Source organism: Larus michahellis, chromosome 11 (assembly GCF_964199755.1).
Source record: "Larus michahellis chromosome 11, bLarMic1.1, whole genome shotgun sequence".
NCBI lineage: Eukaryota > Metazoa > Chordata > Aves > Charadriiformes > Laridae > Larus > Larus michahellis.
The window spans coordinates 2251101-2276674 of record NC_133906.1 but is presented as its reverse complement, the minus strand read 5'-3'; the positions used below and the strand labels follow the sequence as shown (position 1 = coordinate 2276674).

Genomic DNA, 25574 nt, shown 5'->3' with positions numbered 1-25574 from the left:
AATTGTCACCGGCTGCTCCTGCCGCCTCCCAACCTGGGTCCTGGGGATCAGCGAGCAGCCCTACATAGCCCTACATCATCTCTGCCTTGCCCAGCCCTGGGGCAGAGCACAGTGGGGCAGTGGGGCAGCGTGGGGCTGGGTGGGTGCCTGCAGCCTCGCAGGGAGGCTGGCTGAGCTCTGCCTCCCTTCCCACCGTGCTGCATCCCTTCCCCAGGAACAGTGGCACGGCCGCCTCCCAGCCTTGGGAGCTGGCTTTTAAGTGGGAAAAGGCTTGAACCTTCTCGGAATATCACCCTATGTGGGTCCTTCCAAGGGAATCTGGGGGTCTCCAAAGGGCGGGTGGGTGCAGGATGTCTTTGCCCATCCAAGCCCAGACCCAGCACTGGGCATCTCCACACCTCTCCTGCACCCTCGCGCTCCCAACGCCAGCCTCGGCCAGGAAGGGAGTGAGGCCAGGAGGCCACAGCCCCATGGGCAAGGATGAGAGATGGACAGGACAGAGGAGGAGCTGGGGTCAGGTCATGCCGAGCTGCTCTCCATCTCCCATCGACAGCAGCGTGCCCCCGAGTACCTCTGCCAGCACTCCAGGACCCAGCCCCACGCACCCCAGCCTCTGCGCAGGCAGGAGGACAGGGGGCACCGAATTTCAGCAGCGGAGTGATTAGCCTTTATTTTCAGCTGCGCCCTTGGCCTCAGCCCGGCAGAGCTGTGGCTCGCCTTGCTGAGCCCCGCTGCCTGCGCTGGAGGAGGAGGAAGAGGAGGAAGAGGAGGGGGAAGCCACGCCATGCTCCCCACCGCACTTCTTGTCCTGGTCCTGCAGGATGCCAAACCAGGCACGGGCAGCAGTGTGTGGGATGCAGGGCTTAGCCTCGCACATGGCAGGATAAGTTGTCCCTGGAAGGACAAGTCTCAGGCTCTCAGCTCCTTCCAGTACGGCAGAGCACCCTCCCCATGAATCCCAGCTGCTGGTGACCCCCAGCCATCCAGGGGACAGCTTGTCCCCCCACGAATGATGCAGGACCTCCTACCACAGCAGCATCCTGTCCTCCCAGCACTGCACCCAGCATCCCGCGTCCAGCAGCCAGGCGCATCCCATGTGCCGAGGCATCCTCCAACCACTCCCGTGCTTGGCGCTGGCACCCAGCAGGTCCCCGGGTGTCCCGGCGTCCCTGGAGCCGCCAGGACAGCGGGAAACCCAGCACCAGCCGCCTCTGGGGCCTCTTCCCTTCCCAGCAGCAAGGAACAGCCAGCAGGCTGGCGGCTGGCCCCGTGCCGGAACCGCACGGGTACCTGCCTCCCCCCCCTTTTCTCTCGCATCTGTTCCCAATCAAAGCATCATTTCAATCCGTTCAGGAGAAGGTTTTTCTCCCCCTGCTACCAAATGCTATTGTTTTTCCCAGGCGCGGCAGCTCGGGAGCAGCAGCTCGGCACCTGCCCGCGCCAGCTCTGTTCAGACACGTGCGGGATGCGGGATGCGCCCGGCTGCTGGATGCGGGATGCTGGGTGCAGTCCTGGGAGGGTTGGGTGCTGCTGTGGTAGGAGGTCCCGCATCATTCGTGGGGGGACGAGCTGTCCCCTGGATGGCTGGGGGTCACCAGCAGCTGGGATTCATGGGGAGGGTGCTCTGCCGTACTGGAAGGAGCTGCGAGCCTGGGACTTATCCTGCCAGGGACAGGGACTTATCCTGCCATGTGTGAGGCTGAGCCCCACGTCCCACACACTGCTGCCCGTGCCCGGTTTGGCATCCTTCAGGACCAGCAAGCCCTGGCTCGGCTCCCGCCTGTGGAAAGCGGAGCTCATTTCACCCCCACGGCAAAGCACCAGGCTGCCGGGGGGAGGGGAGATTCAGCTGATACCCCCCCGAGAGAGGCGGCAGCTGGGGGATCGACCCCCTTTCCGAGGCTCAGAGGTTGACGTGGGCAGTGCTTGGACATCCACATGGGGCTGCCGAGTGGGTGGTGGAGACTCACCACAATGCCCACGCACGTCCCCCCATCATGCAGGCTTTGCTGCCAGCTCTGGGATCCCACCCCAGGCGGCTGCAGACCCCCCCCCTTGCCCCACCCAAACCACCCTGGAGGTGCCAGGGACTGCCGGGTCTGGCGCTCCCCCTTGCTAGATTCACCCCCACACATTGCCACGGGGCCTCTGTTGCTTCTGTGCAATTAATGAGCTTTAATTGCCTGTAAACACATCCCCAGCAGCGCCAGAGCTGCCATGGGAAGTCGCTGGAGTCGGGAAAAGGGAATGGGAAAAGGGGATCGTAGCAACTGTTGCTACGGCTGGATCAGCCATCCCCAAAAAGTGGCCGTGGCCCAGTAGTGCTGGCAGTATCACCCCAGACTGGCCACAACTCTGGGGGCAAAAGCCCCTGGGGGGACAAGGTCCATGTCCCCCAGCTCTCGGTGCCACCACCATTGCTGTGCCACGGCGCTGAGTCGCGTGGGGCAAGGGCATCCCACAGAAAGTCCCCGCTCTGGGACATGGATGTGTTTGGGGGATCCATGGAGGGGCTGCGATGGTGGGAGTGGGGGAGGCGGGGAGGGGTCCCTGCCATCCTCCTCCAGGTGCCCCCCGGGTGGGACGCGCTGGTGTCTCGGTGGCACTAATGAAGTTTGCAAAGGTCAGGGCTCCAGGTGTCAGCAGGCAGTTTCTGGAAATGCTATTTTCTAGCTCAGTGCCCTGTGACTCTCCCTGAGGCTTGGGCTTAAATAAAACAAACAGCGTGTTTTAATCACCCCCTGCACGCCACTCCCGGGGGTTTGCTCTCGGCACGGCTCCCTGCCCCCCGCCCACCACGGGCCACCCCCTCTGCCCACCCCCGTGGCACAGGACGGGATGGGCCACCCAAGGGTGTCCTGGGGGCTGTCCCTGGGGTGGCACCGCGGCATGGGGACTGATGTCACACCAATGCAGGAGTGGGATGCACTTCTGTCCTGAGCGGGCATGGCATCGGTGGCACATTGTGGGCTTGGCGCAGCACCTGTCCCCTGCTCACCGCTCAGCCAGAGATGGGAGAGGTCCCGAGGCGCCCATATGTGGCCACGCATGTGTGTGTATGCACTTATGCATATGTGTTCATGCATATAGGAACACGCGTGTGCAGGTGCAGGTGTGCGCGGGTCCATACTTCTTAGTGCAGGTGTGTGAGTGCACGTGCAAGCGTGGAATCGCATGTCTGTGTACACAGGGATGCACGCACACATGTGCACGTGTATGTGTGTGTATATGTGCACAGGTCTGTGTGCGTGTGCGTGCATGAGTGTGAGTGTTGGCGTGCCTCTGTGTGTAGAATCACAGAATGGTTTGGGTTGGAAGGGACCTTAAAGCCCAGCCAGTGCCACCCCCCTGCCCTGGGCAGGGACACCTCCCACCACACGAGGTTGCTCCAAGCCCCGTCCAACCTGGCCTTGAACCCCTCCAGGGATGGGGCAGCCACAGCTTCTCTGGGCAACCTGGGCCAGGGGCTCACCACCCTCACAGCAAACAATTTCTGCCTCAGATCTCATCTCAATCTCCCCTCTTCCAGTTTAAACCCCTTCCCCCTCGTCCCATGGCTCCCCTCCCTGATCCAGAGTCCCTCCCCAGCTTTCCTGGAGCCCCTTTAGGGACTGGAAGGCTGCTATAAGGTCTCCCTGGAGCCTTCTCTTCTCCAGGCTGAACCCCTCCAGCTCTCTCAGCCTGTCCTCACAGCAGAGGGGCTCCAGCCCTCCCAGCATCTCCAGGGCCCTTCGTGTGCATGTGTGCACGCGTGTACAGAAACCTCTGTGCCAAGGATGCAGGGGCGGACGTATGTGTGTACAAGGCTGCGTGTGTTTGCTTGTGTGTGCGCGCGCATCGCGCACACTATCTACGTGCTCAAGCGCACACGTGTGTGTGTGTGTGTGTGCGCGCGCGCGTGTGTGCACCACTTCCTCATCCCACGCGTTTGGAGCCAGTTCCATCGCTCAAGTCACGGGGAAGTTTTGCTGCAGCCGCAGCGAGGGCTGCGGGCGGGCGCGGGAGCAGCCGCAGCAGCACGCACCCGCGCCGCGGATAAGTTCCTGCCACAAACTTTTCTTTCCCTGCTAATTTTCTGATTAGCCCCTGTCTGATGCGGCGGCGGCGGCGCTCCGCGGAGCTTATTCCAAAGGCGGCGTAATCTTTCTAAGCAGCAAACAGGGGGCAGGGACGCCATTCAGCTGCCGGCAGACAGAGCCCTGCGTCGGGAGGTAATAACTCTTCAGGGACTCGCAGCCGAGCGGTGACAAGCCGCCAGGAGGGCTGTGGAAATCCTTTCTGCGGATGAGCCGAGAGGATTCTCCTGCTATCCCCTTAAAGCCTGCGTGTCACCTAGTCCAATAAAAGGCATTATCGGGAAAGGTGGCATTTTGTTCCGGCGTATCTCAGGCCTCCAGCCCAGCCCAGGCTCGGCTGGCTTTGCATGAGAACGGGAGGCTTAGGGCACGCTGGGTGCTGGGTGCTGCCTGCCAGGGATGCTGCTGGGTGAGGGGGGGGGCTGTACCCCACTCTCTGTGCCCCCCACCCCTGCAGCAGAGGGGTTGGGGAGCATGGCGGTGTCCGCTCTCCCTCCTGCGCCTCCACTGGCCTGCAGCCACCCCCCCTGCAGCACCCAGCCCTGCGCCCACTGGATGGGTACCTCCTGCCCCGGGGGGTGGCAGCAGCCCCTGGCACCGCGCTGGGCCTCAGCACACCCACCAGCTCTCCCCTCTGCCTTTGAGGGGGTGCCAGGCGGAGGGATGGGGAGTTTGGGGGGCTCAGAGCAGCTGAGTGGAACTGGCATCTTTGATGTGCCGATGACTCAGACCCATCCTCGTCCACATCAAACTGGGTAACCCCGGGGGTGTCCTGTCAGCCGTGGGGGTACCAGGCACCTGACGACCCCAGCCCAGCAAGGCTGTCCTGGGGGTACAGTGCCACAGGGAGAAGGATGGACCTCACAGTGCAGGAGGTCACCCTGGAGTGGCAGGTCTGTAGAAAGAGACCTGGGAGTCCTGGTGGACAACAGGATGACCATGAGCCAACAATGGGCCCTTGTGGCCAAAAAGGCCAATGGCACCCTGGGGTGCATCAAGAAGAATGTGGCCAGCAGGTGGAGGGAGGTCGTCCTCCCCCTCTGCTCTGCCCTGGGGAGGCCGCATCTGGAGTGCTGTGTCCAGTTCTGGGCTCCCCGGTTCAAGAAGACAGGGAACTGCTGGAGAGGGGACAGCAAAGGGCTACCAAGATGCTGAGGGGACTGGAACACCTCTCTGATGAAGAAAGGCTGAGGGATTTGGGTCTCTTCAGTCTGGAAAAAAGACAACTGAGGGGGGATCTTATCAATGCTTATCAATACTGAAAGGGTGGGTGTCAGGAGGACGGGGCCAGGCTCTTCTCAGTGGTGCCCAGTGACAGGATAAGAGGTAACGGGCATAAACTTGACCATAGGAAGCTCCATCTCAACATGAGGAGGAACTTCTTTGCTGTGAGGGTGGCAGAGCCCTGGCACAGGCTGCCCAGACAGGTGGTGGAGTCTCCGTCTCTGGAGACATTCCAAACCCGCCTGGACACGTTCCTGTGCCACCTGCTGTGGGTGACCCTGCTCTGCCGGGGGTTGGACTGGATGATCTCCAGAGGTCCCGTCCAACCCCTGTGATTCTGTGGTCCTGGCCATCCTGTGTCCCCTGGATCCTGCCTAGTCCTGCACACCCCAGGATCTGCCAGCCTGTGGCGTTGCCACCAGCTACCCCCCAGGGTCAGGGCATGTACCAGGGCATGACAACCAGGTGATGCCCACGCCTGGAGGGGACACCAGCCCTAACTCCCCCGGGCTAGCAGGGGGCTTCCCTACTGCCAACCGCACTGGCACAGCTGTGCAAAGCTCGGGCAGTGCGGGGGGGGCACCCGTGCCCGCTCTGACCAGCTAATTTACTGTGCTGCTGTGCACCGCGCTAGCCAATAACTTTGAAATGATGTGGAGATTTGCAGCCAAACCCTCTCATAAAGAGATTTAGGAGGGTGACGAAGATAATTAAACATCCTTCCCCGAGTATTGACTTGCAGCTGAAAGGGGGAAAAATAACTACATTTTTCACAGTCCTTTTAAATCATCCTGATGCCCGGCTGGGGCGCTGTGCGAACAAGCCCTGGCCTGGCAGCCGTGGGGCTGCGGGCACTGAAGCCCTATCTTCCAGGCTGGGAAAAGGGCGATGGGGCAGAGCCAGGGTTTGGGCGGATGGGGGCTGGCACAGGGTCCCGGGCTGGCAGCGGGTACCACGGGGAGGGAAGGACTCCCCAGCGCAGACAAGGTAGGGGTGACACGAGGCAGCTCTGAGCAGCTCTGAGCAGAAGGGTTAAGCTAAAAAGAGAAGCGTAATGTGGTGGGAGAGCTGGGGAAGGGGGAACACGAGGCTGCAGTACAGGGACGGTGGCGGGAAGCAAGTGGGGAGCAGGATGCAGCAAGGAGGCTGACGGAGACCCTTGGAGAAGAGAAGGCTCCGAGGAGACCTTATAGCAGCCTGCCAGTACCTAAAGGGGGCCTACAGGAAGGACAAGGAGGGACTCTTGATCAGGGAATGTAATGATAGGACACGGGGTAACGGCCTCAAACTGAAAGAGGGGAGATTTAGATTGGATATCAGGAAGAAATTCTTTACTGTAAGGCTGGTGAAGCACTGGAACACGTTGCCCAGGGAAGCTGTCAATGCCCCATCCCTGGAAGCGTTCAAGATCAGGCTGGATGAGGCTTTGAGCAACCTGGTCTGGTGGGAGGTGTCCCTGCCCAGGGCAGGGGGTGGCACTGGATGATCTTTAAGGTCCCTTCCAACCCAAACCATTCTGTGATTCAGTGAGATGGGAGCTTAAGGTGAAGCCTTTGAGGAGCATCAATCAAGAAGCATGCCGAAGCAGCTGCAATGTGTATGCACGTGCCTGCACGCACATACAGCGTGTTTACAATGCTCCATGTGTGCCTGCACATGTGTGTGCATGCACATGTATGTGCATCACAAGGGTGGGGGTGCCCAGCATCCATGGGCTGCCCTGGGCCCCTGGCTGATGCACTGCCAAGCCATGGGGTGCAAGTCACACCAGCTCTATGTGGTTCCACACATGTGATGCTCAGGTGGCCACATGTGCATGGCTGACACGCATGTCCAGATACATCATTGCTGTGTGTTCTCCATATCAGTGATGGCTTCTGTGCCACCAGTTGGGTGGAGGACTCATAGGTACCTGCTGGATGTCTGTGGGTGTAACAGGAGCCCCTGGGCAGGTCGCTGCCCCACAGCTGCATCCACACGGGCACTTGCCCCAGGTAACTCTGCATCATGCGTACTGTGGGCTGCCATTTCTGTACTGTGTCACGCAGAGGTGTGTCACTGCGCAGTGTCCATGTCCACACAGGTATGTGGGATGCACGTAGCTGGAGGAGCATCTTCATGGGGCAGGACCCTGACCTGGCACGACTCCAGTTGTAGGAGGGTGCTGAGGAGTGGCAGGGAGGTACACAGGTACTCAGGAGGTGTGAGGAGTCACATCACCCAAGGGACCTTCTGCCCCACCACCAATGGGGCAGACCTGCTGTGGGATCTTTCTCCTCAGTCTCTGCACCCCAGGGAGCCCCCCCGAATGCATTGTCCTCCACTGGGTTTCTTGAGGGCAGAGCTGAGGCCAAAACTCAAGGCAGGGGTGAGCAGGGAGCCCCCACACATCCATCTATGCCCCTGTTTGCTTTGCCAGCCCCTGGGAAGGTGCCTGGTAGCCTTCCCCCCATCCCACCTGTGTTTTGCCATCGGTGCCATCTGATTTTGCCAGCCTGGATGCTCTGAACCCCCCGCCCTGCCTTTGCCTGAGGGAGATGGTGCTGCCCCCTGCCCAGCTCCCTGGGAAATGGTGCCAGGGATGAGACCCTGCACAGGGGACAAGGAAGGGACACAGCAGGGCTGGACACCCTGGCTGTCCTGAGTCCCAGCCTCCAAGGGGAGCTGGAGGGGAGCAGTTCCCCCCAACACACAATTTTCCTTGATACCAGAAGCTCCCAAAGTGGCAGAAAAGAGTCTGTGCTAAAGCATACAGAAGCTCGTGGTCCCCAGGTGCAGGGTGACAATGATGTCCCTGCCCTGTCCCCTTCTCTGGGAGGGCTCAGGGTGGCTGAGGGGGCCACTGTGCATCGGCTCGGCTGTGCAGACCCTGCCGAGAGCAGGAAGGATGCAACGGCAGGGCAGGGTAGGAATAAGAAGGAGGAGCAAAGTTTCTGGGTCTTCATCCCATCCTCTGCTTAACGGCAAAATTTAAGGGGGGAGTTCCCTTCTCTGGGCTCCTTGGCACTGAGAGGAGCGTGTCCCCAGCACACCCACTGTGATGGGGACCTTTAACTGGGTCCAGTAATACTGAGTGTCCCGAGAGGCTGAAACGGAGGTGCAAATCACCCCAAACCCTCAGCTTTGAGCTGGCAAGACCTGGCTGTTCCTGGGGTGCCACAAAACAGCTCAGAGCAGCGGGGGACATCTCGCACAGGGAGGGGGGTGAAGGCACTGCCAACTCTACTCTGGGAGGGCATGTTGGGGAGCAGCCCCCACCTGCCTGGCACCAGGGTGGGGGACTCAGGTCAGAAACAGCCCCAGCCATCACCTCCACCTCCGTGGACGCACTGGTGGCATCGGCGTGGAGCAAGGGGGACACATCTCCTCCGCGGCTGGTGGCTGTAGGGGAGCTGTGGCTGACCCCTCCGCGGGCATGGCACTACTCCTCTGTTTGTCCCTCATCTTGTCCCTTTCCCTGGTTTCTCCCTGATGCTGGCCATGTCCCAGTCGCTGTGGTCCGTGGAGCACGCGTGACACCCAGTGGGCGAACACCAGACTGCACACGCCGGGCGAGTGGCACAGCCCAAAGTGGGGTCCCCGGGCACGGTGGCCCTGGCTTGGGGATGTCACTGTTATGGGGGACGTTGTCCTCCTGCGGGGCATGGTGTAGCACTGCCCCAGGGACTTGAAGCCGAGTTTTACCTTGGTTGGGTTGGATGGGTACATGGTTGGGGGGTCCCTGCAGCCCAGATGCTCTGGGGTCGCTCCAGGACTCCCAGTGTCCCTGCAGGCCCGGCACTCTGTGGTCTCACCAGGGCCCCTGTGAGTCCCTGGGGCAACCCTGGGGCTCTGGGCTCTCAGCGGGGCTCTGGGGTCTCACCAAGACCCTGGGGTCCCTGCAGCTCTGGAGCTTTGGGGTCTCATCGGGGCCCCAGGGGTCTCTGCAGCCCCAGGGCTCCGGGGTGTCACTCAGTCCCCTGGAGGTCCCTGCAGCCCCGGGACTCTGGGGCAGACCCTGAAGTCCAGGGACTCTTGGACCACACTTGTCATTCAAGGGTCCCTCCAGCCCCAGGGCTCTGGGCTCTCACTTGGGCTCTGGGGTCTCACCAAGACCCTGGGGTCCCTGTAGCTCTGGGGCTTTGGAGGTTTCCCTGGGATCCCAGGGGTCTCTGTAGCTCCAGGGCCCTGGGGTGTCACTTGGTCCCCTGCAGGTCCCTGCAGCTCTGGACTCTGGGGAAGTCCCTGAAATCCTGGGACCCTGGGACCACACTTGGCATCCAGGGGTCCCTCCAGCCCTGGGCCTCTGGCCTCTCACCTGGGCTCTGGGGTCTCACTAGGATGCTGGGGTTCCTGCAGCTCTGGGGCTTTGGGGTCTCATCAGGGCCCCAGGGCCTCCCACAGCCCCAGGGCTTAGATGTCACTGGGGCTCTGGGGTCCCAGGGGTCTCCTCAGCCCCAGGGCTCTGGGTTCTCACTCAGTCCCCTGTGGATCCCTGCAGCCCTGGGACTCTGGGGTAGTCCCTGAAGTCCTGGGACTCTGGGACCACGCTTGGCATCCAGGGGTCCCTGCAGGCCTGGGGCTTTGGGGTCTCCCAGGGCTCCAAGGGTCCCTGCAGCCATGCAGTATTTCATGCCTGCCCCACTCCTGGGTCAGGATCTCGCTTTTCCCTGGCTTTCCTGCTTCTCACTGTGTCCCTCAAAGGGGAGGCAGCCTAGACAGAGCTGGTGAGCTGATGTCTTTCAGGAGCTTAACACCTTCCGACTCCCATCCTGGAAGATCTTCACCTCCCAGCCACCACCTCCTAATGCTGTGTGGCTGGCTGTAAGCCTTCCTAACTTCTCCAGCTGGGTTTCTCCAGGCTAGGAAACTCTCAGCCCATCTCTACCTTTTCCTCCTAACTCTCTTGTTCATGCCCCAGCAGATAAACCCTAGTGGAACAAGGATCTGAGGGGAGCTGCCGCTGTGGTTCATATAAAGCCAAAGCACAACTGTTTTCCGTAGAAAAGAATATTTTCCATTTCCATTTGCAAAGCCTTTCAAAGCCAATTCTCAGAAGAGCAGGAGTGGTCAATGCAGAGGGGATTGGATGCTCTTCTCCAGCTCTGGAGAGGCTGGAGCTCATTCTGCTGAGGCATCCGAGCTTGTTAGTGGAGCCGTGAACACCCACACACAAAGCCCTGCAACCCCACTCCCAGCGTTCAACTCCCACATCCTGGCTCTAGAGTCTGTAAAGACACTTGGAAAGTTTAGAAGTTTGACCTGGAGACTGAAAAGAGAAGGAGGAAGGAGCAAGAAAGACCTTGTTTGGACACAGCCAGGATGGGAGCTGCACCCTCCTCACTGTACCCTCACCATGCCCTGGCCCCACCAGAGGGCCCTGCTCACAAAGTTGGTGGCCACAGTCCAGGCAGGGATCCCAGGGGCTGCTAGTGTGATGGTCTCTCATGTCATTCCCCACTGCCCATGCACAGTGACAGAGCGTGGTCAAGAGCAGGACCCTGCGTGCTCACAGCAGACGGACCCATCTCAGCAGTACCCTGGAAGAGCAGCCCAGGGATGGGACAACCTTGTGAAGAGCAATGCTGTCAGCTCATGCTGCATTTCTCACTTGGGAAGACAGACATGGAGCACAGCCATGCTGACAGCCCAGGGAGCGTAACCCCATGCGAGCCATTGGGCCACCACGAGCTGCTGGAGTCCCATGGCTAATGAAAGCCAGTGTCCAACTCAACCAGGTATGCCAAACTACCACCAGCTGCTGGATGCTGCGGGACAGTGGGGTTACACCACTAACCCCAGGGTGCAGGTTCATCCAGCCCCTGCAGCAGGGCCTGGAAGACACCATGCAATGGGGACACACCCAGAGCCCAGGCAGCTCCCTGCTAACAGATACTGGTGTAAGACCAGCCCATAAAGTCCATCTTCCTCAGGCGCAAGTCTTGCTAGGGTGTCAGCTCTAATGCCTCCAGAGAAGCATCCCTTATTTCCTCCCTCCCGTCTGCTGAGCTCCTGCCACTTCCTCTGCGGAGGATGGGAAGGGTGGGACTGTTGTACCTTAGGGACACCCCACAAGATGGTGTCACATTGCTCCTGAGATAGCCACTGCTTGGCTGAGAACTCAAGTCGGCTTCAGCCACGGGATGTTTTATATTCAATGCTCACAAAGAGAAGTGAAACAAGATGTGACGGAGGGAAGGCTGCGGTAACGTGTTGCTTTGTGTTTGCTACAGTCACCTTCATCTCTCTCTCCAGCCCTGCTGTGTCCCTTCCTTGTCCCCTGTGCAGGGTCTCATCCCTGGCACCATTTCCCAGGGAGCTGGGCAGGGGGCAGCACCATCTCCCTCGGGCAAAGGCAGGGCGGGGGGTTCAGAGCATCCAGGCTGGCAAAATCAGATGGCATCGATGGCAAAGCACAGGTGGGTGGGTGGGGGGCCACTGCCAGGCACCATCCCAGGGGCTGGCACAGCAAACAGGAGCATGGATGGATGTGTGGGGGCTCCCTGCTCACCCCCGCCTTGAGTTTTGGCCTCAGCTCTGCCCTCAAGAAACCCAGTGGAGGGCAATGCATGGGCGTTCTTCCTGGGGCAAATGGGTCATGGAAACCTATCTCATCTCAGCTGGTAGCTTGCAGGGGACATGTGATGGTGACCAGCAAGCTTTTGGGTGGCTGTGTTGTTGTCCAGCTTCAACAATGACCTCAAGGACCACCTTCAGAAAAGAAGAAAGCATTTTCTGTTCAAGATTCCAGCCTGACCCACTGACAGAGAAATGCTGCCATCCCTCAGGTGCAGAGACAAGTGTGCCCAGGCAGGGCTGGTTCCTGCTTCAAAGATGCTGGGCAGGCCGTCTGCTCCTTCCCACACAGCTGGTCCAAGCTCCTCCATCCCCAGGACTGCCGTGTCCTCCCTTCTTTCACTCCATGGGCATCCTTTGGAGCCACAAAGCCCCCAGACTCAGGTCCCACCTTCCCCCACGCACTCATGCGTGGGCTCTCCAGGCTATGTCCGGCTCTTGCAGGGGCTGGGATGACTGCACACGCTTGCACGTGGACACACAGGTGTGCACATGCTCACACACATGCTCCTGTGCAGCCCGATGCGCAGCAATGGTGTTAGACAGCCCTAGACCATAAATCCGTCCAGCTTTGCTTGCTCCCTGCTCTGCAGCCCCAAGGCCACTCCAAGGTCTTTCCTCTGCATTGTCCCCAATTTGGGATCTGCCACTCCCTGCCCACTGCGGCAGCTCTTTAACCAAGCGTGGCGCTTGGCAGCTCTGCCTGACTGGTAGATGGCCATGGCACCCAGAGCACAGCTCCACAACAAGCAATGCTGCATGGAGGAGCAGTTGCTCAGCCCACCATAGAATTATAGAATCATAGAATCATTCAGGTTGGAAAAGACCCTTGGGATCATCGAGTCCAACCATCAACCCCACTCTACAAAGTTCTCCCCTACACCATATCCCCCAACACCACATCTAAACGACTCCTGAACACATTCAGGGATGGTGACTCCACCACCTCCCTGGGCACAGTGTGGGCAACTGCAGGCAGCCTTCCTTCCCAGGCAAGACTTTATGAGTGGCTGCAGCTCTCCAGCTTTCTCCCTGTTCTCCCTTCCGTGAGTTTTTGCCCGTGCCTTGATGCCCAGCTGGCAACTGGTCTCAAATGGGGTGCCCCAGGGCCAGTACTGGGGCCATGTTCCCCATCCTCATCAGAAGGTCAGATGAGAAGACAACTGCACCCTTGTCTTGCAGGTGAGGCTAAACTAAGGGGAGTGCGTGTGCAACAAATAGCAGAGCCTTGGTCCAGGTGGACCCCAAGAAACTCAAAATTCAGGTCAACAGAAACCTTGTGGACACCAACAAGATGGGCAAGATAACCCCAGGTTTCACCCAGTCTGGGGACTGAGGGGTTAAGCAGGGTCCCAGTGAAAAGGACCAGGGACAAGGTCCCAGACAAGGTCCTGGACAAGAGGCTGAACAACTGGGGCAAGCTGCATCCTGGGCGACATGAGGTGGAGTGTGGCTAGCAGCCTGAGAGAATGGGTTGCACAGGACCAGAAAACCCCCAGCTGGATGCTGTGCCTGGACTGGCCCCCCAGTTCAGGGAGAGGTGGAGAAGGTGGAGAGGGACCAGGAGTTGCTGCTGGCAGGGCTGGGGCCTGAGAATACAAGAGGGGTGGATTGGGATCTATCAGCATCATGCAGCTACCTGGAGGGCAGATGCAAAGGGAACAGAGCCACGCTCTCTTGGTAGGGCATGAGATGTAACAAAGGACTTTAATTGCAGCTTCAGGTTGGACAGTAGGAATTATTATTTTTTTCCTGGGGAGGTGGTGCAGCTGTGGGACGTGCCATCAGGGAGGTACAGCAAGTTCGTCCTTCAAGACACAGCTGGGTAAAGCCATGGATGACATTACCCATCTGGTGGCATTTCTGTTCCAAGTGGGAGAGTGGGCTAGAGACCCCCAGGGGTCCCTTCCCACCAGCATCACCAGGATCCCGTGAGCCCAGTGAGGGCCAACCTCCCCACCTGCAAATTCTTTCCCTTTCCCACGCCAGGAGCCCACCCTGCAGACCCAGGACACCTTGACAGCCAAGGTCCTGTGCACTGGACCACGGCCCCATCCCAGGCGTGTCAGGACCCGCGCTGGCCCGCATCCTGCCGATGCTGAAGCCCATCTCTTCCGCCGGGCTGCTGGCAGGTGATCAGCTGATCCCGCCAGTGAGCTGGTGCTGCAAAGTCAGGCACAGAGATTGTTAGTGTGCCAGCGAGGGGAGAGCGGGGCCGGCAGGGCCGGGGGGCTCAGGGAGCCTGGGGCAGCTCTACCCTGAAAACCGAGCCACCTGCATGCTGCTACCTGCTGAATAATAGAGGAGCTACCAGCCAGCCAGAGAGAAATGTGATCCTGGTTAGCCAGCCAGAGAAGACATCTGAGCTCCCAGCAGCTGCGATAGCAACTGCAGGGAAAGAGCCTTTCTCCCTGCTGCTCTGTGCGGCGCAGCGTGGCCGGGGTGGCTGGAGGTCTCTTCCCATCCCGGTGTGCCTGGGCGGCTGGTGTCCGCTCCGGGGGCACGGGCTCAGGGCTCGGAGGATGATGTGAGCTGCAGGAGGCACCCAGCAAGGCAGAGCTCAAGGGCAGAGCCAGGTTTCCCAGGAGGTGAGGCAGAAGGAGCCTGCCTGCAGCCGGTGCCCGCATCCTGGGTCTGGCAGCTCAGCCCCATGTCCAGAGGAGGAGAGATGGTTTATATTCCAGATGACTCCGACTTCAGCTCCTTCAGGGATCAGTGCGAGAGCCTGGAGGGCTGGCACTGTCGGTATAACAAGGCTGGTGTGACCGTGTGGAGTCAGGGCCAGGAGGAAAGCTGCACCGTGCAGAAAATCAAGGTAAGCAGATGCCGGCGGCTGCAGGATCGCCAGCCCTTCCCTCCCCAGACTGCGTGCCCAGCTGCTCCCGAGGGTCCCTGGTGTGCTGGCCCATCCTGGGAGTGCACAGCACCCTTGTCCAGCCTACCTGGGGGTGTTTCTGCCCCAAATGGCGGGGCTGGCAGGGTTAGATCCCCAGAGGCGCTTCCCCAGCTGGCAAGCTTCTCTGCAGGCTCTCGCTGCCTGCCCCGTGGCTTTAGCCTCTCGACCTGCTGGGATGCCCGCTGCGGTGTCCTGCCATGCATGCACGCACACATGTGGGCTCACGTTGCGGCTGCCCGTGGTGCAGACACAGGCGGGAAGACCCTGGGATCAATTACATTATGGAGACGGCCTTGCCGGGAGCCCCTGGGTGTGAGACAGGCTGGCGGGACGCCTCCCTGCTGCCTCTCCCCTGGTCACACCATCCTGATCCTGGGGCACATCACCTCCCATCCTGCACTTGGTTGAGCATCCCAGAGAGTTTAAGACACCCCCCCATGTGCTGTCTCGCGTGGTTTGTTACTTGCCAGGGGCCAGACCTGGGATGCTACAGAGGTTCAACCATCCCTCAGGTTGTTACCCCTTGTTGCTCATCTACATGGCAGCAGTGACACTGCCAGGTGACCCTGAGTACATCAAGAGTGTTTACAGGGTGCTGGGGGCAAAGGGGATGGGAGCCAAGGGGGATGGGAGCCCTGTTACAGGGTAAGCCCTGCTTGAGAGCATCCTCAATGCTTGGTTCCATGGCTGGTGTCACAGGCAGGGCTGTGACTTTTCTGGCCACCATCAGGACTGCTGGTCAGGGATGGGATCCGCCTAAGCAAGTAGGGCCGGAGCATCTTGCCTACAGGACAGACAGCCTTTCACCTAGGAGTGCCAGGGAAGGGTCACTACGACCTGAAGAGCAGGGAAAGCATGGAGAAGTGGTGAGGAGGTGCCTGGGGTACAGTATGCTGGAGGAGGCTCTTGCACCACTCTCCTGAACACAGAGTAACTGGCAGCCCATCTTGGATGCCTGCACACCAGCATGTGCAGCTGTGGAGTGGAGCACACAGTCATTGCAATGCTGCCATGGATGAAGGCCCTTCAGGGTCAAGGTGAGGAGGAGGAGCAACGCTTTCTGCAGAGGTGTAGCTGCAATTCATGCCACCTTGCCACCATGATCTGGGGAAGAGCTTCTGGGGTAGGATCAGGGAGCACTTAAGTCAGTTGGGCATGCACAAGTCCACAGGTTTGGGCAGGATACACCAGGGGGAGCTGAAGGATCTGGCCAACGCCTCTTTGAAAAGTCCTGGTGACTGCAGGAGGTCCCCGATAGCTAGAGAGAGGCAAATATCACATCCATCTTCCTGAAGGTTAAGGATGCTCCAGGCCACTATGGGCTGCTGTGTCACCTCCATCCTTGGGAAGGTGATGGAGAACATCCTCCTGGAAGCCTTGTTCTGAAGGACAAGGGCAATGGTAACAGCAGCAGGGACCTACCAAGGGTAAATCATGCTTGACCAGCCTGACTGATAGGACTGGCTGTGTGGGTACAGGCAGAACAGTGAAAGCCCCAAACCTTGACTTCTGTAAAGCCTTTGACAGGGTTTCCTGTTGTCTCCTCATCACCACATTGGTGAGATCTGGACTGGAGAAGCGGATTATGAGGTGGGTGGAAAAACAGCTCACCACGAGGCTCATGGCATGGTGGTCAGCAGTGCAGAGTCCAGATGGTGGCCAGTTGCTGGGTCTCGCCCTGTTACTGGGATGATGGGATCGAGTGCCCTCTCAGCAGGCAGCACTGTGGAGAGCGTTTGCAGTGCTGGAGACAAGGCTGCTGCTCGGCGTGACCGGGACGGGCTGGAGAGATGGGCTGGCAGGAACCTCGTGAAGTCCAGCCAAGTTCAAACAAACACAGCCCAGCAGAGGGGATGCAGTTATATCCCCCTTTGCCACCATCACCAAGCCCCATAGAGAGGGGATCCCGGGAAGGTTCATGGGGGTCTGAGCACCATGGCCCAGCCAGGTTCATTGCAAGTAATACCTCCCTGGTGAGGCTTTTTCCTGCTCTGGAGAGTACCTGGGTACAGTGAAGGGGTTAGCACTGCCCAGAGACCCTTCCATAAATGTGGGATGGAGGATCCCACCCAGTCTGTGCAGGAGACCTGAGCTGCACAGGCTGGGGCTTGGGGGTCAGAAGAGCCCCAGTCTTTCCATTAATGCAGGCATAACCTGGAGAGTCCCTGAGCAGCTGGAGCTTGGGATTTTTTCCACCTGAATTCAGGTGGATGGTCTGGGTTTGGGCTCTGCACTTTCCCCGTCCCAGTTGACTACTTGCTGTGCCTGCTGAAGCTGTTGTGCAGCCTCTGTTCATTCATGGCTGAAGAGGGGTGGTGGACAGGTTTTAGTGGAGGATTTTATGACTGCAAGGCTGTGACGGTCCCACTGTGATGACTAGAGCTTCCATGAGTCCAGGAGGACCATGAGCTCCAACTGCATCTGGAGGTATCCTTCACCCTGCAGCATCAGCACCTCCAGACCCAGCTGGCAGGGGTGGCTGGGGGGGAGGAGCAGGAGGAGGCGGCTGGGTGCTCCCACATACTCCTCCACGGTGGCCCGGGGAGTGCAGCACATCTCCAAGCCTGTCCTGGGCACGAGTCCAACACACCAGGCAGAAAACATCACCCAGGCCAGCGGGGAAAGCTTGCCTGAGATTGATGGGACCTGCCATGTTCAGAGGGCCATCTCCAATTACACGGCCCTGCTGAACACCTCATCAAAGATGCAAGGCCTCTAACAAGGAGCGTATGACATCTCCTTCCTCCCAACATTGAGAGGAGCAGGGCGGCCGGCTTCATCAATAATGCATTCACTGGCGCGGTCGGGCAGCTCCACGGCTCCAGTTACAGCCGAGGCCCCACCAACCATCCCGGACTGGACCCTGCACCCGAGAGCATTGTGCCAGGGCAGGAACATCCCTTTGCTTGCCCTCCAGGAACATGGGGTGAGGGGACAGGGCTGGGTTTGGGGTACCCCAGCATCAGAGCCTGGACCACCCGCTGGCTCCATTTGAGGCCAGAGGGTCCTTCTGCCCCTGCTGCCCTCCTGCCTTTGCACTGCTGCGTGCTGACAGTGGGGCTGGTGGCTCTGCCTGGCCTGGCCTGAAGCAGATGCAGAGTATCCTCCATGGCACACGTCCACGTGTCTTTATAGCAGCACAGGGCCATGCCACCACACACAGAAACAGCCTGAAGTCCTTGTCCCCAGATGGGCACAGCTCTGTGCTCCGAGGGTGGGTGCTGCCCCCCTGCCCAACTGCCCATCTCCCCACAGACCCGCATCTCCTGCAAGGATGTCCCTGCTGAGACGCTCTATGATGTGCTGCACGACACCCGCTACCGCAAGAAATGGGACTCAAACATGATCGAGACCTACGACATCGGGCGCCTGACCGTTAATGCTGATGTGGGATACTACTCTTGTGAGCATCCCCCAGCCCCTGGGGACCACCAGGGCCCTCCTCTCTGACCCCCCAGCTGCATGCACGGATGTGGGGCCATGGTGGCAGTGGGTTGGGGTGTAACAAGGTCTGTCCACAGGGAAATGCCCAAGCCCCTTGAAGAACCGGGATTTCGTCACCCTACGCTCCTGGCTGCCCCTGGGTAATGACTACATGATCATCAATTACAGCGTCAAGCACCCGGTGAGCCCCCAGCCGGCCCCAGCCCTGGCAGGGGTGCTGGCCCCACGGGCCACCAAGCACAGGCAGGGCTGGTCAATGGCTTGGACAGGTTCTGAGGTGAATGACATCTCTCTGCAGAAATACCCACCCCGGAAGGATTTTGTGAGGGCCGTGTCCCTGCAGACAGGATACCTGATCAAGGCGAATGGTGATGGTGCCTGTGTCCTCTATTATCTCACCCAGGTGGACCCTCGTGGTGAGTGCCAGCAGGAGGGGAGGGTACAGCATGTCTCTTTGGGGATGGGTCCCATTGTACTCCCAGAGCTGACCCATCATGGCTTTCCATCACCCAGAGGTCCAGAGGGCACTGGGAAGTGGGGACAACCCAGGGAAGAAGGAGGTCCCCTCCCAGGGCACAGTGTGGGGCAGGTGCCATCAGCCCTGGTGGGGATCAGTCTAGCACGGGGCACAGTAGGCTCATGGTGCCTCCTCTGGGGCTGGCCCAGATTGACTGAGTGGTGGGGCTTTGGGTTTTTGCAGGGTCGCTGCCAAAATGGGTGGTGAACCGTGTCTCCCAGTTTGTGGCACCAAAGGTAAGCAGGGTGCGTGGCCGGTGGTGGGATGCACAGGCGTGAGGGATGAGCTGTCCCCGAGGTAGGGGCAGGATGGGTGCTGGGTGACCCAGGGCTCGCAGGGCATGCACCGGGCATGCTGCTGAGGCTGTGTGGTCCAAGCCAGACCTCCATCCCCTCCCAGCACCCCCAAAAAGCAAGCAATGAGGAAGCTGGGAGCTGTGCCCATGGGGTGGCTTCATCCCCACTGGGGACTTAGGGCACTGTGACAGGCTGGACCCACTCTGCCCACAGGCAATGAAGAAGATCTACAAGGCTGGGCTGAAGTACCCGGAATGGAAACGCAAACATGACCCCGGATACAAGCCCTGGGTGTACCCAGAGCAGAACACACTGCCCAGTGTCAGCCTCGCCGAGCTCTCAGTGCAACACGCCGACTCACTGGAGAACATCGACGAGACGGGGCTGACCGAGGACCACCTGAGCACCAGTGACCATGAGGCCTGAGCCCTTGCTGCAGCCCTCTTGCAGGGCAACCCCCTCATGATTGGGCTTGGCATATGGGGGGTTTGGGTGAGAATATGTCCCCCTGCACCCCAATAATCACATCTGCTCTCCATCTTCTTCATCATAGACTCCCCCTACACAGGCAGCAGGGTACTGTCCCATGGGAACCTACAGCACGGGTGCTAGAAAGAGGGAGGACAGGTACCCTGGTCCCCCTTGCACCCATGGGGGCCCATGGAGATGTCCCCATGGAGGAGGTAGAGCTAGCAGTGGGAGCGGGTGCCCCAAAGAGATGCTGGGCAGGGCAAGAGAGGGACAACCCTTCATGGGGTGGGTAGGAGCTTTCCTGGCACCAGTATATCCCTTTGCCACTGTAAGAGCTTCCCACTGTAAGAGGTATCCCGTAAAGGTCCAGCAGTGGGGGGTCTCTGGGACATCCTGACCAGGCTTTGTGGAAGAGCAGAGCTTGGACTGATCCTCTCTGGCCCAAGGTCTGGGTCTTCCAGACCCACAATCACACTGGCCCCCTTCCAGCCCACAAAGTCCCCCTCAAGGCTTTGTGTGACCCCGCACCCCCATCTCAGGGAGCCCTCCCAGGTCCTCTCCTGGTCATCAGGCTCACCTCTGCAGGTTGGCTCTAGCCCAGCTGGCTCTGGGGACCCCTTCCCTAGGTGGTGTTTGGTGGGGGGGGGGGGGCTTGTCCTTGCAGTGGGGTCTTGGGCAGCCTCTGTCCCCACTCTCTCGGTGTTTGCCGCTGCTGTGGTTTCCGGCACAACAATAAACGGGTTGGTGTGTGTGCGAGAGAGCTTTGGGCTGGCACGGGATGGCGAGGAAACTGGCACTGAGCCTACCCTGAGGTTGTCCAGGCGCTAGGTCCTGGGTGGGACAGGAGCGCAGCCTTCCCAGCACCCAGGGGTGACCCTCAGCAGGGAGCGAGGTAGCCAGCGGTGGAGCCGGAGAGGTGAATGCTGGTGTCCACACACCCACACGCATGCGGGTGAGCATCTGTAGGCACGGGGCAGCTTCCACCGGACAACGGGAAGTTAGTCTAGACAGACACCGCTGGGGGAATACGCTGACAAATGCTGGATTTTCCGTCCAAGTATTCGCCCCCACGCTCCAATGCTGCCTGCTGGGCTTCTGCCCCAGATGGGTTTTAGCTTGATCTGTGCAAGGCCAATGCAAACGGGGCCGTCTCCGCTGATGGTGCTGGGCTGCTCAGCTCCAGACCTGTCCTAGCAAGATAAAGACCAGGGGACATGGCCAGGACGTGGCAGCCGGTCTCACAGACAGAGCTCTGCCTTGACAGTGGTGGGAGACAACCCCCTGGCAGCACACAGGGCTTGCAGCCTGCCCAGACCCACTTGACACTGTGGCTTTCAGGGCCCCCCTGATCCTCCCAGCCTCATGCTCCCTGGTCACCCTGATCCCTTGCAGTGCCAACCCAAGCTGTGAGTGCTGCTGCCCTGTGCTTTCTTCCCTCACACCCTGCTCCTCTTCTCCCTAGTTTGTCCAGATGCCAACCCCAGCATCCCGGGTGCAGATGTTCACTGTCCCCCTTTAGCCACCCCGTTAGGTCTTGTATGTCCCCTGTGCTGCTCCAGGGGAACATCACGCACACGTGTCTCACTGCAGAGAGTTCTAAGGAGGGGAGAGGAGGTCCTGGCCATCAGGGCAGCCAGCTCCCACGGTTTGCAGCTGGGCTGGCTGCACAAGCAGAGCAGGGGCGAGAAGCCGCCTCTGCAGGGAAAATGCAGAAAATCCAAGGGCAGGAGATGTGCCTCGCAGTGGGCTTATAGCAAGGGGTGCAGTCCTCTCTGCCCTGTGCTACTCCCACCATGTCAGCAGCCGGAGGACACCCACAGGAGGGAAGATTTTACCCATGAAATACACATCCCAGCCCCAAATTGCCCCAATAACAATTTGCAATAACATGGTAGAGCTGGGCAGGGTACCGTGGCCAGAAAAAGGGGCAGAAACACTCCAGGGTGCTGCCCTGATGGGACAGAACCCACTGGCACCCCGAGCCCGCAGGATGCTAGGGTGAAGACTACCCTGCACAGCCTCGGTGCTGCGGGAAACAGCCTCAGCTCTTCTCATTTCCCGGATGTTTCTCTGCAGCAGCCGGGCTGCGGCTCTGCTGCAGGGCTATTTTTAGCCAGCCCTACGTAATTGTAAGGAGCTGCTGAGTGAGCACCGAGAGGCCAGCGGGGAGTCCCCGCTCCCCAGCCAGCCGCTGCCGGGGCGGGTGACATCTCAGCCCAGGAGGCTGCCCAAAACAGCCAGGGTGGCAGTGACATCGAGTGCATGGGGAGGACAAGGGCCACTGGGGTGGCAGAGACGCTGGTCCACATCCAGCACTGGGCTGTAGCAGAGCTCCTGGCCCCCAGCACCAGCCCAGCCAGGGGTGAGGCTGGGGAGGGGGGGCTGCCCCACACCCTGTGGGGTGCCAGGAGCCCCATCGCGGTGATTTCATACTGAATGTTGTGCCACTGCTGGGTTTCCTGTCTCACAAACAGGAAGGGGACCGTGCACCAGCATCCCCAGGCACCTAAGTGAGGGAGGGGGCAGGCAGGGTGTAGGAGGACCAGAGCCCTCCGGTGTCCCCGCTGGGATGCTGGGGGAACGGGTGACCCACAGCCCAGTGGGGTGACGGCCAGATACACTGGGGGCTGCAGCCCCGCACGAGAGCCCAGCTGGATGGCTTTTCCTGCCTGGCCCCGAGCAGAGAGGAGCCGCCCCACCATGCAGAGATTGGAAAGGAAACGGGAAGCTGCTGCTGGACGAGAGATTAGCCCGGAGGCAGTGACGTCAGCCAGACCCCCGATGGACGAGGGGCAGGGGGAGCATGGGATGGGCCCCCTTGTCCTGCCCACACACAGCTCCACAGCCCACTCCAGTACCCCTAGTGTCTGGGGGAGGATGTAACCCCATCCCTGGAATCTCACACTTTGCATCTCCTGAACTCATGGATAGGTCTTGGGCAGCTCTCACCCACACCGGGATCCTGAGCCCAGCAGGGAGCCCCCCAGCAGCCCATCTTATCTCACAGACTGGCCTTCAGCAGGGCTCTTGCATGGAGAGGTCCAGCAGGGTTCCAAGCCCAACAGACTCCATCTTCCCCCTCCCTACTCCTCCACCAAGCCCTCCCAAGGGCTCAGCTCTCTGCCGTACCCCAGCAAACCCTTTGGGCTCAGTCCCAACCCCACATTTCCAGTTGTTCAATGTGGCATTTGCCCTCTAGGCAGAAGCCCTGAGTGTCCCTCACCCTGTCCTGCTCCCAAGACATGCTCCCACCATCACCACACACATCCCCCAGCACATTCCAGCTCGGGTAGGGCTGAAGGTAGAGCAAAAGCTGCCCCAGGGTGCAGCAAAGCCTGATGGCTAGGAATGGATAGATAGATAGATAGATAGATAGATAGATAGATAGATAGATAGATAGAATCATGGAATATGTCAGGTTGGAAGGAACCTTTAAAGGCCACCTAGTCCAACCCCCCTGCAGTAAGCAGGGACATCTTCCACTAGATCAGGTTGCTCAGAGCCCCATCAAGCCTGGCCTTTAATGTGTCCAGGGATGGGCAACCTGGGCCAGTGTCTCACCACCCTCAGTGTAAAGAACTTCTTCCTAATGGCTAATCTAAACCCTGCCCTGCTCTAGTTTAAAACCATTGCCCCTCATCCTACCGCTACATGCCCTTGCCAACAGCCCCTCCCCAGCTTTCTTGTAAGCCCCCTTCAGGGACTGGAAGGGGCTCTAATGTCTCCCTGGAGCCTTCTCTTCTCCTGGCTGAACAACCCCAACTCTCTCAGCCTGTCCTCACAGCAGAGGGGCTCCAGTCCTTTGATCATCTTTGTGGCCCTCCTCTGGACCTGCTCTAACAGGTCCATGTCCTTCTTGTGCTGAGGGTTCCAGAGCTGGACACAGATAGATACATAGAAGAAAGGAGGGAGGGGAAGAGGGAGGAAGGGAGGGAAGATGGAGTGGATGGAGGGACAGAAAAATGAATGGAGGAATGGATGGATGGATGGATGGATGGATGGATGGATGGATGGATGGATGGATGGGCAGCTGAAGACGTGGACCCCGAGGGACAGTGTCATCATGGGTGCTGCCAAGAAAGTGGAAGGACCTCACAGGCCAATGTGCCAGAAGGATCCAGCCTTCACTTTGATCTTTGCTTCCTACAGCTCTTGTCAGCATTTTCAAGAAGTCCACTCCCCCAGCCCAAGGGGTGTTTTCTGATCCTGCCCATCTGCCTCCTCCAGGGAGCAGGCAAGACCTTCCTGCTGTGCGAACCTGTAGATATGCCAGGGCTCTCTGCCTCGGCTCAAGAAGGCTAGCATCTAAATATAGATTGCATCGGCAGGTTGGCAGACATCAAAGAAGTCAAGCGGAGGCATTGAAACCTGCACTGTAGAAAGTGGGCTGTTAGGAAGCCCTCAGGAAAAAAAACAGCGCAGCACACGTCACGGCTGCCAGTGCCCTGCCAGTGCCCCGGCATTCTGCTGTGCCCTACTACCCTCTGACACAGCCCCATGTCAGGTCTCTGGCTCCAGGGTGATCTCATGGCTGAGCGATGCCCTGGCTCAGGTTGTCCACCCGGCTAGGCTCTGGGAAGGGACATACCCCCTTGGGAACTGGGTGCTGGAGGCTCAGCAGAGGGGCTTGAGCAGGGGATTCCCCCCTGCCAGGGGAACCGAGCCCCACTCCTGGCTCTTAGGTGACTGTGGAGGGAGGAGGAAGGCAGAGGAGAAGGCTTTCTGCACCAAACTGGCCTGTCAGCAGCCATCAGGATGTGGGTTGTGGGGGCTGGGCCCGGCTCTTCGTCATGCCGGGCCACCAAATGGGACTGCAGCTTACCACTCTGTGGAAATCCCAGGGTATCCCTTCCACTCTCGGGCAATGTGTTCCTCTCCAGCAGCCCATCTCTGTCCTCCCAGCATGCAGGGAGGAGCACAGCTCCCAGAAGCAGGTTATGAGGGGTCTGTAGAGATGCTGCTGGGTGCCCAACGGCGGTGAGCCAGGATCTGGCCCCACAGAGGAGCGTACTTCACCAGTGCTGATGTCTCCAGCAAGGCGGGATGGAAATGCTGGCACGCCAGCTGCCACCAGCACTACCAGCTCCCTTTGCTCTGCCCCTCCAGCCGCTCACACTGCAGACCTCAGCAACCTTCCCATCAGCAGCGGTGTTTATATTTAGTCAAAAAGCTCCCTCTAAGAGGCAGAGACACCCAAGGGGATGGTACGGTCCACAGTGCAGGGCCAGAGCGTCCCTGCATACCCTGAGGGCCCCTGTATGCCCTTTCTCCACACCCTACCCACAGGGTGGTCCATGGGGCCGCCCCCGCTGTCCCCAGCCTCAAGGACTTGTCATCCCCCACTGGAGAAGCTGATGGGGAAGGGGGAGGAAAGCAAAAGCCGTGGTGGATTCATGCTGAGTTCTGCTTCTGCTTTGTAGGAGCAAGCCTGTGATAAGGAGAAGCTGCCTTTCCACACCTAGCTGTGCACACACAGACTTGTACAGGGTGGTCCTCCCACACCAGGGGCTCCTGCTGCTCCCAGCCACCGCCAGTGACTTTTGGGGGCATCACTGGGGGAGAGAAGGACCAGCCTGAGTTGGAGCAAGCGGGGGCCACAGGGAGCTGGACCCTCACAAGGCAGGGAGCAGTTATCAGTGGAGAAGGGCTGAAGGGTGTTGTGAGATATCAGCCTCGGACATCCTTTGTGTGCAAGGTTGGGTAACAGCGGAGCCGACCAACCGCCAGCCCCACTGGGGTTGTTTTGAAATATGTTGCATTAAAGGCAGCTGGGTCGGCCAGTAGTGAGAACACAGGTTCCTTGAAGGACACAAACCCTCCCAGTGTCCCCCTGGTACCACAGACCCCACTGCTGTCCAGCTCCCTCCACATCCCCCTCGTCATGGGGTACCAGCAGTGGGACAGGGTGCTGCATCCCCAGCATCCCTGCAGCACAGGGGAGGGTTTTGCATTCCCAGCATTTTACCCAACCAGCCCCAGTGCCAGCCCTCCTGAGTCCCTTCATCAGCATGAACATTTTATCCTGTTTTCTCCAATTTGGCAGCACCTTCCCAGCACCTGCTCCCTGCCCAGCCCCAGCCCATCATGGATATAGT

General features: G+C 59.6%; 1 protein-coding gene across 2 annotated transcripts in view; it reads left to right on the top strand.

Moving 5' to 3' along the window:
- Nucleotides 1–20238, top strand: part of LOC141749860 (START domain-containing protein 10-like) — a 48236-nt gene extending 27998 nt beyond the window's left edge. Inside the window, exons 1-6 of one of the 2 annotated variants that reach the window (XM_074604086.1) lie at nucleotides 13845–14670; nucleotides 18007–18154; nucleotides 18273–18376; nucleotides 18494–18611; nucleotides 18896–18948; nucleotides 19222–20238. In XM_074604086.1, coding sequence (XP_074460187.1) covers nucleotides 14506–14670; nucleotides 18007–18154; nucleotides 18273–18376; nucleotides 18494–18611; nucleotides 18896–18948; nucleotides 19222–19434 — 801 coding nt within the window. In that variant the 5' untranslated portion in view covers nucleotides 13845–14505 and the 3' untranslated portion in view covers nucleotides 19435–20238. Of the gene's footprint in view, nucleotides 1–13844; nucleotides 14671–18006; nucleotides 18155–18272; nucleotides 18377–18493; nucleotides 18612–18895; nucleotides 18949–19221 lie in introns of those variants that run through there. The other variant, XM_074604087.1, reaches the window with a different exon arrangement.
- Nucleotides 20239–25574: the final 5336 nt, after the last annotated feature.